The sequence below is a fragment of the Neolamprologus multifasciatus genome, chromosome 10, assembly GCF_963576455.1.
Source record: "Neolamprologus multifasciatus chromosome 10, fNeoMul1.2, whole genome shotgun sequence".
NCBI lineage: Eukaryota > Metazoa > Chordata > Actinopteri > Cichliformes > Cichlidae > Neolamprologus > Neolamprologus multifasciatus.
This window is the reverse complement of record NC_140448.1, coordinates 7,647,926-7,659,321: the sequence shown is the minus strand read 5'-3', so window position 1 is coordinate 7,659,321 and position 11,396 is coordinate 7,647,926. Positions and strand designations below refer to the sequence as shown.

The 11,396-nt window shown below is 40.2% G+C and overlaps 2 protein-coding genes across 2 annotated transcripts; both read right to left on the bottom strand.

The window, feature by feature from the left end:
- Positions 1-229: 229 nt before the first annotated feature.
- On the bottom strand, positions 230-7,671 carry ggnbp2 (gametogenetin binding protein 2). Its single transcript, XM_085174336.1, has 14 exons — positions 7,544-7,671; positions 6,621-6,728; positions 6,334-6,414; positions 5,955-6,208; positions 5,624-5,722; positions 3,563-3,676; positions 3,231-3,440; positions 2,961-3,135; positions 2,686-2,874; positions 2,469-2,601; positions 2,229-2,354; positions 2,001-2,149; positions 1,687-1,899; positions 230-513 (listed from the first exon to the last, which is right to left on the bottom strand). Exons 2-14 carry the CDS (start codon positions 6,711-6,713, stop codon positions 310-312), a joined length of 2,040 nt encoding a protein of 679 aa, XP_085030462.1. The 5' UTR covers positions 6,714-6,728; positions 7,544-7,671; the 3' UTR covers positions 230-309.
- An 859-nt stretch (positions 7,672-8,530) lies between these two features.
- Positions 8,531-11,330, bottom strand: pigw (phosphatidylinositol glycan anchor biosynthesis, class W). The gene is made up of 2 exons (XM_085174338.1): positions 11,177-11,330; positions 8,531-10,792 (listed from the first exon to the last, which is right to left on the bottom strand). Exon 2 carries the CDS (start codon positions 10,787-10,789, stop codon positions 9,344-9,346), a length of 1,446 nt encoding a protein of 481 aa, XP_085030464.1. The 5' UTR covers positions 10,790-10,792; positions 11,177-11,330; the 3' UTR covers positions 8,531-9,343.
- Between the last annotated feature and the right edge of the window lie 66 nt (positions 11,331-11,396).

The window sequence follows — 11,396 nt, the reverse complement described above, 5'->3', positions numbered from 1 at the left end:
ACCATCACAGCTTGCAAAGCTTGATTATTGATTCCACTGTGCTTTCCCCCAGAGAAGACCAACAAATAGCTAGGCTTGGTCAAAGAGAGCTACAGGTAAGAAGTGTCCAAGAAATGAGACGTGTGTTGGTGTGCAAAAGAGAGAAAAAGAGATGACAAAGAGAAGATAAGAATCACATTTACTATAAAGGAGAAGTGACTGAACAAGACACAAAAGGTACTCCAAGAAATCTTTCTAACAATGTTGCAGCAGTGGTCGTGAGTGTTTTTTTTTTTCTTCCTCCCCCAGTAGGGAGATTTATTAGTGCAGTTAGTTGACACTAGTTGTGGGAAACCACTTTCCACAGACCGGCTTACTCCGCTCAGTGGCACGGCAGTAGTTTGTGAATTTCTCTTTCAGGAGCTGTCGGTACTGGTGGCGGTTGTTGTAGAAAGACTGGTTTCTTTCTAGAAACGCCTGAATTTCATCCTGCGTGAGACAATTCTCTTCGTCGGAAGTCACTTCTGAATCATCCTGTTTTAAGAACACGAGCAGAATAGAGAACGTGAGAGCCAGAACAGAGATGTAAGCTTCTGAATTTCTGTAGGCAGACTACAACTAAAGATGTTTTTTGTAACCAAAAGAGCTAACCAAGAGCTGAGAAATGTACAAAGCATTTTAACTGGGTGGTTGAAGATGTATCTCACCGTAATTTAAGATGCAAGTTAGTGAACTTATTTTTCTCAGTTAATCATATCCGTCAGATAAATTTGCATGACATTGATAGTGAGCCACATACAAAGCTGTAATGCTGTGAATGCTATAATTACATGAGTGGTACTGTAAGTGTTCGATATACAAGTATAAGCCACTATTTTGAGGAAAAAGTATATTCTGTAGATGCAACTTTTACATCCTGGTGACTTGTGGAAATTAAAGTTATGCATCTCTTGCAGGAGCTTAAAAATAAATGCCTGAGTAACTATGTGGGGCTGCTGCAGACATAGTGGCCGAGTGATAAGATATGCTTCAAGAAGGACTGTGTCCAGAATTATTGTATTAATTCTAATTTTAAAAACCTGATATGTAGCTTAATGCAGAAAACAAGCCAGCTTCCCAGCCAGTTTTTAAGGTAGGTGTGCTGAGGTTTAACTGGGCCATGCTTGAATCCTTTATATTCATACTGATAATCATTTATTGTGCCGGTATTCCGTTTTAAACTTATGCAAATATACCTGAAATCAGAACACAACTTGCATATGTGATGATTTTGTCAGGCAGCAATAAATCCAGATACAAGCTCGCTGGCTGAAGCTCACCTGAAATACAGGCTGCCTATAATCTTTGTAGGAATATAAAGTGTCTAGGCTCATCTTCTTGACAGTCTCCTCACTCACAACACTCATAATAAAGCTGCAGTTCATGTTAGTGTTGCAAACTTTGCATCTGCACCTAGGAGATCATTCATCAGAGGCTCTAGATGTAGACTGGAGTGAGTAGAGCAGCAGCAGTCAGAGTTTGTGCACTGGGTGAGAGAGATTGTGCTGCTCTGAGCAACTGTAGCACAGCAGTTATGTATAATTTATTCACACCATACTATCTGACTGTACGTTTTTACCATCCAGTCTCCAAAGCTCAAAAATGGTATTGAGGACGTTCCTGTGTAGTAGTTACTACATCTCTACTGTTAACATATTTTTCACTTACCAGAAGTTCTACAAGACTTATATTTGCCATTGCAGGCCTCATGTGAAGGCTGAGGTTTTTCTGATGTACAGTCCACGGTAACCGTAGAGCAATACTGGCAAATGTATCGCCACATAAGGTGGAAAAGATTTCTTTGGTTCGACATGTGTGCGTTGAAGGTGGACTGTGGCCTGTTGTGTTCCCATCTGACATGAAACCTTCACCTTTCTGAGCCTGTGAAAATGTGCATCATGTTAGTGGGTAAACAGTGCTAAAGATTTTGCATACAGCATATAAAAACAATAAAAACAAAACAGTGTACTTTCTCGCCTTACCTCATTGCTACAGAACCCCTTGCCCTTCCTTTTTTTCTTTTTACTCTTGCACTGTGCGTTTTCCTCAGAGTGTGGCCAGCAATCAACACAGCTGTCTATTCCATCCTCCTCCTTGTCTTCAGCACAGTGATGAAGGTTTGGGTCATCTCCTTCAGAAGATAAAGAACCGTGAGGCAAAAATATATGAACAATATCCTAAAATGAATCTTTGTTCTTCTCGAAACAGACCTGCTTCATCGTGGTTGCAGATTCCCTCGGAGCAGGCGATGTCAGAGCCTTCTCGCGATCCCGTCTCGCTGCCTTCCATACTTGAGGAGTAGCCGCAGTCACTTCCATTGCTGTGTGCTGACAAATCTGGAAAAATGGATGAGAACTTTTCTGTTTTCCAGCTTCAAACTAAGACCCGTGTTACTTATGCAAAACCCTCCTTAAAAATGCAGGACTGATGTCTGTGTACATTTGTTTTACCTTGTTTGGTGTTGTCTGGGCAACGACAGGAAGTGCTCCTATTGGTGGCGACGGTCTCATCACAGCCGGCTTCATCCTCCTCATCGTGGCTTCCACAGACCTTGCAACTGCTCTCCACAGACTCAAGAGAACCCTGGGAGTGAGACAAAGAGAGATGTAGCTGCAGAACAACAAAGATAAATAAAAAAGGAAAGCCAGATTATTAGATCATGATTACCTCATCAAGATTCTTCTCCTTGTCCTCTCCCTCCTGTTCAGATATATCAAATCCGCACTTGTTTTTGCGTCGATTTTTTCGCTTTTGCCTCTTTTTCTCCTGCTTCAGCTCTTTGGCTCTCTCCTCCTCAGACAGCTCCTCGACAAACTGCTCCAAACGGCTGATGCCCTGCATCTTCTCCACTGCCATCTATGCATGTAGTGAAAGGGACATTACCTCAGAGTTGCAACAGCCACAGTGTATTTATCATCTGATAAACACGTAGCCATATGTACCTCAAAACTTTTACGTAGTGCATCAATTCCCAAATGAAACAATATCTGCCAGGTCTGCTCCTCGGCTCGGAGTTTCTGCCAGATTCTGTGGAGCCGCTCATAGAGATGAATACCCAGACAGGTCAGGACTTCCTCTTGTGCAATGTCAATGGTTTTTGCATGTCTCTCTCTGCGTCTTAAGGAAAAAGTTAATAAATAACAATCAATTGAAATCAGAAATTGTCAAAAAGGTAGAAAATTACTCAAAATGAAAATCTGAATCTGACTTACTCGTATCCTCCTGCAAACTCGGGCTCTGCCCTGCCGAGGAGATGAGCGATAAAGTCGGTTTCACAGCAGACGTGGATGTGCCGTTCATGGGGGCAACAGCAGAGTCCCTCATACAGCGCAGCACAGTACCCCTTCTCTTTATTGCAGTCCACCTCCCCAACCAAGATGTTATATGCCCTCAGCACTTTATTTTTACAGTCTGTGCAAAACCTAAGGACAAAAAGACAAAAAAAAGGACAAAAAAACCCCCAAAACAAACACACTATTAGTTTCCTTTTAACAACGAAAAAAAGAACATTTTACAAATAAATGTTAAGATAGTTAAAGATTACCTGTGTTTACGCAAGTATGTCTCCAGCGTCTCAAGAAGACAGGCACTGTCAATCAGTACCACCTCATCTCTGCACTCCTGAGACATCAGCTCCCACACATCCATCCAGCTTCCCCTGTAACATACAATTATTATACCAATGTCATTCCAGTGAACAGTTATCAGCTCCTAAACCTGGAGAAACTAATTTTTTGGAAACAGTGGAGATAAAGTCTATCCAATACTGACATGTCATTTTAAATAACACGTTATAACAGTTTGGATATTTACACAGACAGCAGACGTGTTATCATCATCATCATTAGGAGTCATATCTAAGGCCAGTTATTTTACCTCCCTTTAGTGAGCTTTGTAAAAGGGAAATCTCTAGCTCTTTAGCTTCTAAATGCTCTTCTATGTTGATTTCTATTGCCAGTATACATATTATGAAAAATGCTATATTGCTGTGAATATCAAGCAGAGGGGCTTACAGACTGACATGCTAATACCTTGATTCACATAACAGCATTATTATCAGCTTTAGAGGGATTGGCACAAGTTAGCCTGTTTTGTTTTCAACAACTTACTGACCAAACGCAACAACCACCTTCAAGCTCTTCAATGCCAACACAACACAACTGAATGAAAGATATGGGTGTAACCAGGAGTTTCAAACACTTTGATCAACAAGACTGAGTGTAAATGTCTTAAATGCATGACTGTTGTAGAGCATGGTTTAAAAAAAAAAAAAAAAAAAAAAAAAAAGTGTTCTTATTCACAATTCTGTTATAGGCATTTTACCAATTACGTGATTGTTGTAAAGAAAAAGAGAAAATTTTTTCCCCTTTTTCCTCACAGGCATATTTTTTTCCTAGCAGAGCACAACTGACACAACACTGTGAATATTTGTCTACCACAAATATATCAATAATGCCACTCGTTTGTTTATATACTTACTTTTTCTTCTTCGAAAGAACGTGTTAAGTTTTATTTAGAAAAAGCATCACGCAGCATGTCCAGAATAGCAGCTCTGACTCTGCTTCACTACTTGCAGCACAAGTAGCACAGTAACATGAAGTGTTGCTAACTAGTTTGCTGGTAAAGAACACTGAACTCATCAGTTTTCTTTTTCAGCAGAGCCACAACATATGCAATGGTATATGCAATGTATATACACTTATACTGTCACTCAACAGTTTAGGGTCACTAATGAAACCTGAAGCACTACAATCAGCTGATTTCAGTTTGTGTGTCAGAGGAGGAAAACAGCAACAGAGTTTAGAGGATGCTTGGGTGCTTTGAAAGGCGCTATTTTTTAAATAAAATGTATTATTATTATTATTATTATTATTATTATTAGAGTGTGAATATGGACATTTTTTTTAATTTGCACAAAAGGACGAGATAAATGGTAAAGTGGAAAACTGCATCCAGGACAGAAACAACCACATTATGCTGCTAACACAACTTCGGTTCTTTTGCAAGCATCTGCACATGCTAAAGCTAAGTTAGTAACTGCATTATTTTCAAGAAAAGTGTTGTGCGTAATATGTGGAATGGTGACTTGTCTGCAGAGGCAAACATAATCCTGTGAAAATGTGCATCATGTTAGTGGGTAAACAGTGCTGAAGATTTTGCATACAGCATATAAAAAGCAAAACAAAATTGTGTACTTTCACGCCTCACCTCATTGCTACAGAACCCTCTCATTTTACGCTTGCATTGTGCAACTCAAACACTGATCACAATAAACAGCGTAAAGACCTCAACAAACATGTACAAACATTTGACCCACAGCATTCAATTAATTCGCATGAGTGTTGCTGCTTGGTGGTTACTCTCAAAACGGAGCCAAAGGAATCAATAACGGAATCGGAATTGCTAAATTTTTTATCAAATCCCATTCCTAAAGTGTACACAGGCCATTTTCAACAAGTTTACCTGAATACCTGATCATGTTAACACAGATAAAAACCGTGTTTTGTCTTCTGTCACAATTCTCTTAATTTTTTCATTTTGTGAAAAACAACATCTGAAAGAACATGTTAATGAGCACAGAGATAAAAGTAGGAGCATTACTCACCCCAGAGGTTTTGGCTTGTGTGTGTCTAAGGAGTGTAACTGGCAGCGTTTGTTCTTTTTACTTTTCGGAATAGCGTCAATCACGTCATTCAATTTTGCCCTGTAAAAGAAAATTGAATAAAATAAAAAATGTAAAAATTCTAACGATTAAATAAAGCATTAGTGTAAGTACACTACTATCATCTCTGACACTAAACTGGAAAAGTGGCAGTAGCTACTGTCACTGCATGTTAGAAACCTGAAAGCCTTGCGTGTACATATAAGAGTTAAAATTTTATATTGATTAGCACTCTGACCTGTAATAAAGCACTGTATTTTTCTCTCCAGCTTACCCATGGATGTAGAAGAGCGTGTAGAGTTTCTTCACATCTGCCAAACATGTCTTTGTGACAGAGAGCATGCCTGTGGGTTTCACAGTGAGGGGCTCCAGGGCTGGGTTTCCCGATTCCACTAGATGTGAGAAGAGACGCTCCACACTTCGTCTGCAGCCCACGCATGGCACCAGCTGAGCTAGTGCACTGTACACCTCTCTTGATGCCACCATCAGAGCAATATTCAAGTCCTGCTGGTTCAACTTGGAGTGATACTGTGAGCCAAAGAATCACCACTGTTAGCAAATAACAGAGGGCAAGCTACCTCTTTTAAGCTAAGCTTGTGTAGGTAATAGGATTTTTTTTTAATTTTAGAAGAAAGGAGTAGAACAAAACTCACCTCAGAAAACTGTTTCCAGTGTGAAGTGTTTATTTCGTGACTATCAACATCCATTACACTGTCAGAAAACTCCATTACCATCTGATGAGAGACACGAGGTAACTGTAAGGCTTAACTGTATTCCTGTGTTACATTTTAATGTATATCAAATGAGCATAATCACAGGAAAAACTGTCTCTTTGCTTTGACACTTTAATGGTACAGCAGTCACATGCTAGCTTCATTAACATTTCTTTTTTTTTTTTTTACTGTGGCTATACCAAAAGACAAAACAACAGCTTTCTCACCGTGAGTGTTTCATCGATATACAGGGGGATCTGTCTTGCCAGAAATGGGTATTCCTCTTCCCCCTCCCTGCAGATTGCTACTAGGCGTGCCATGACTTCCAGTTCTACCTGCAGAATACACACAGCAAACCCACTGATCAATTTGAACACAGGCTACAACGAGCTAATGCTGATCTGGTGCAGGTTACTACCGGCCAACAACACGATCAAGCGATCTGACAAATCACCTGGTGCAAAGGGTGCTAATTATCAGCCATTTGCTGAATTTAACTACATGTGTAATGGTGCAAATGCAGATATAGAAACTTGGATACAGATTTGTACCGACCCTAGATTTATCCTGCTACGTTAGCAAAACAACCTGGTAAACGAGAGCTTCAACAGATGACGAGAGCTGTATTGCGTTTAATATCGTTATATTCATTTGTATAAGTTTGGACCAAAATAATTCCAGTCATTAAGACGTGTTTATTAGCGCTGGCATTTTTATCACTGAGCAGGACAAACCAGTAACCGGCGAGTAGCAAGTAATCATTAGCATGTTGGCTAATTTCATTTCCCAAAGCGCTTTTAGAAAGTGAGGAAGCCAGTCGGCGTATTCAGGACGCAATGTTCTCCTCATAACGGAGTGTATGACAGCTTAACACATACTTTATATGTTACAGTGTTGCTTTAGTTTCCCTACGCCCCGTCGATGCGAGTAAACTTGGTTAACTTATCCGTTTACTGATCGTCAGCGTCGCGAATCCTACAAAGCTAACGTTAGCAAGCTTGAATACGGCTAATATAAAGTTCAGCTGGGTGACTGGCTACTTAGCGTCCGACACTTTCGTCCATTTTTCTTACCAACACTTACACGATTGATTTTTATTATCTTGGCAGATAAAGGCGCACGACTACAACTAACTATTGATTTTACTTACCCTCTCCTGGAAGACTCCTTAAAGAAATAAACAACTGCGACAGTGAGAGAAGCTGCTACGGTGGCGGAATCTTCATTACTGATTTCACCTTTGCCCTGCTCACGTAGGCGCTGACGTCTTAAAGCGTGCGGCCTACAGAGGGCACTATGTTGGCAGGAAAAAGTCGATTCACGTTCAATTTACACAAGTGTAAATTGAAACAAACCATAATCTTAGTGTATCATAGAGTATAGTATATCATATTATAGTTCGTGGCAATTCAGACATAAAACTAAACTTAAATAAATTCATTCATTGTAATTTACTGGATTCTTTAGAATAAACTGTTTTATGTTTCTAGAGCCGATGATAATGCTCCTACGTTTGTGAGGATGGTGTGGGAATAGACTGATGATAATGCACAAAGTGCATAATTTTAAAATGATTAAACAAAGCGTAGATTTTATTGTCATATTTCGTTGTATGAATAACCACTGAGATTTGAGTAGAACATTACTGTGAGAAAAAGAAACAGGTGGTTAATAGCTGCATGTTACATTGAGGGTTAGGCTATAATTTTAGCTCATTTTAACAGTCAGATTTGACAGTGAAACAATTGTGATGGAGTTGAGCTTTATTAAAGGGGCCAAATAAAAATATTTAATGAAACAATTGGGAAATGCAAGCATTTTTCTTCACAATCCCCTTCTTGTAGGGCCTGAAAAAATAACTGGTCAAATCAACATAGTGACAAATTATTAGTTTAATAATTTATCAGGAGTCCTTTAGAAGTTGCAAATTATGGACATAATTCAAAGACGTTTGCCATGCCCCTACTGCTGCGGTTATAGGTTTTGCATGTGCATCTTTATTTTACAGATTGTGATCAATGTCATATTCCAAGCCTTCATGACACTTTTTTTCTTTCCATCATTTTACTACATTTTGATCTTAGTTTTGTGTCTAAACAATGCAATTTCTTCATTTAATTGTCCATTATTTTCTATTTAACCTTTCTATTTTGTGCCTGATCAATAGTTTGCATTTTGTGTTGAAGTCCATTTTCTCTCATTAAGTATTTTCTTTATGATAGACTTGGATAATGATGATGAGTGGTTTCATGGCTGGATGTTGTACAGGGTTTCATCTTTTTCATGGAAATGATACTGCGATCATTCACCATTTTGTCTGCTGCTGATATCCCGTTCCTTGAACTTAAAGAAGAAAGTCTGCACCTGAAGTCATGCTGTGGTACTACTTTTAGCTGCTCCTGTATTTCCAATATGTAGGGGTCATAACAGCAGGTAGCTCCGCATATTTGGTTTGACATATTTTTATGCCAAAGGCCCTTCCTGAAACAACCCTCAAAGGATTTTTTTTGTTCAATCCCAGGACTGAACTGGAAATCTTTTACTTGTTAAGCGAGTGTTTAAATCATTACTGTGGTATCCAACTAAAATAATTTTTTTAACCTGAATGCGTAATATGTATGGGCATAACTGTAACAAAGTCCTTCATCTTCAGTTTAATGTCACTCACTGTGAGTGGAATGCAGAATCTAGCAGCAACAGATTACATGTTTAGAAAAATGCATACAAATGCAAAATAACTGAGCCTCACTGAATATCGTAGTTCATGTCCTCATTTATTCACCCATATACATATAAAAAGATATTCGCATAAAAATATTCTGCATAAGATTATTTTCAGCATGTAATCTTTTAAATGTCAGTTGTCCGGACTTTCAACGTCTGTCACTCCAGCAGTAACGGACACTTAAACAACCTTTAAAATAACACAAATCCTTTTCAGTGCACAGAATTACCAGAATTTGACTGTAATTCCATAGAAATGTAATACATATATCACAAAACAATTTATGAACATGTACAGCAGCAAAATACACAGTGAAAAAAAAGTGCTACAACTAATCGTGTCCACAACTGAGTTGGTCAATCCTGTCATGACATTGGCAAGCAAGAAAAACAGCAGCTGATTCCTGCTGACAGCTTGAATGAGGCACAGTCTCCCTATTTCACCGCTCTTTTTGTCACCATCGTAGTGCTTTTTGTATAAATTCCATGACGAAGGTACAAAGTGACAGCCGGATGCTCTTTTAGAGAACAACAGAATGATATCAGCCAAACCGAGGCAGGACAGGAAAAACAAGGACTGTGCGACACTCCAGAGGCAGAAAGGGAAATTGGCCAAGCGGCGAGAGACTGGTTCCACAAGCGTCTGACATGCGTGCAAAGCAGCATACAGGACGAAACTTCCCAACAAGAGGCTAACAAGTGTTCTGAGCCACTCTCTAACATTGGTTCGTGGCTGCATCACATAAAGTCCAATTTGAACTCCTGAAAGGTAGATGGCCACATAGCCAAATATAGAGAACAGGCCCTCTTTGTTAGCGTGCAGAAAGTCCTTTTCTCTGTCACTATTGTGGATGATAAAAGCTTTGAGACCTGAAGTCTCCAGAGTGAACTGATAAAATCCGCTGATCAGAAGGGCAAAGATCCACAGCAGACTGGTTGGTAAAACAACTAAAAGCACAGAGGCCACAACTCTGACGATGGCTAGTGTGAAGAAGAAATTCCAGTGGACGCCGTATTCTGTCACGTGCTCGTGGTAGCTGGTCATTTTGACACTCACTAGCCTCCCCATGCCAATAGCAACCAGGGGCCAGACAGACAGGAGCTGCTTTGCAACATGACTCATTTTGGACCCTGAGATGTTCCTCCTCCGTGCTTCAGGGCACACCAGGGCATTTGCGAAGATAAACGCTCCAACTCCGAAGTCCATAACCCCTGTGCCATAGGTCTCCGTTTTAGCATATCGTCTTGGGAAGAAACTGAAGTCTATGGCCAGAATGCTGATGGCTGTTTTCACATTTACAAAGGGAACCTGATTGGATTCAACGTGACTCTGCAGAAAGGCGCTGACAGTGTTCTTCGGGCACCCACAGCAGATGTAGCAGAACACACAAGCAGAAAAAAAGGTCAGGCTCACGGCGACCTGGTGGAGAACGCTGCTCAGAACAGTGCACGACAGGACGAGGGGTACAATGAGAGCACAGAGGTCTAGAAGCAGGTGAGAAAACAGAGGGTGTGGTAGTGGCAGGTTCCCTTTGGCTTGATAGTAAAGTATCAAAAAGAGCCCTCTGTTGACAACACACACTGGGGAGAGGAACGAGCCCAGGGCCACCTCTTCCAGACTGGTCCCATTGAGATTGCTGACAAATGCCTCCTTCAGTTCCCTCTGAGCCATGGCCTGCACACATTTGAATTCATTATGTTAGACGCTGAAAGAAAATTACTGGTAAAATCATTGAATACGCAACACAGACAGTGGAAGATTAAAGCATCATGTGTTGATTTTGCTGGGACAAGGATAGACTTTCTGAATAAAAGCTGAGCGTGTCCAGAGGTGTCACGGATATACAGGCGAAGCAGCCTTTATTAGTAGACACTGACTTTTAACGAAGTACTGGGAAAAACAATGTACGTAGATCATCAGCTGGATATGAATTTCAATTTGAACTTGCAAACATAATTTCACCAGTGCTTACTCAGTGCGGGATATCAATTCATTTCTCTCGCCTGCTCTACGTCCTTTACACGCTACAAAGATTATTTACAGTTTATAAGAACTTACCCAAGGTTTGTCTGTTGCGGACTGGAAATAGCTTACAGATATACCGGTTTTACAGCATTTCTAATTACAACTGCTGAAAGCCAGGAGACTAACCCAACCATGATGTCTGCACCTACAGAGAATGCCTTCGCTCATTTCCGTATTGGTTCTTTTGACGCATTCAGGGGAACTCGGATTTCTGTCAACTTCCAATGATAACGGCGCAAATATTTTTTGTGCA

Bases quoted from the DNA above. Each gene is read 5' to 3' on its own strand.
- ggnbp2 (XM_085174336.1), bottom strand. From the start codon at position 6,713: ATGGCACGCCTAGTAGCAATCTGCAGGGAGGGGGAAGAGGAATACCCA. The intron at 6,415-6,620 runs GTGAGAAAGCTG...GTCTCTCATCAG, and splicing joins ATATCGATGAAACACTCACG to ATGGTAATGGAGTTTTCTGA. The intron at 3,136-3,230 runs GTAAGTCAGATT...TTTTTCCTTAAG, and splicing joins GAGTTTGCAGGAGGATACGA to ACGCAGAGAGAGACATGCAA.
- pigw (XM_085174338.1), bottom strand. From the start codon at position 10,789: ATGGCTCAGAGGGAACTGAAGGAGGCATTTGTCAGCAATCTCAATGGG.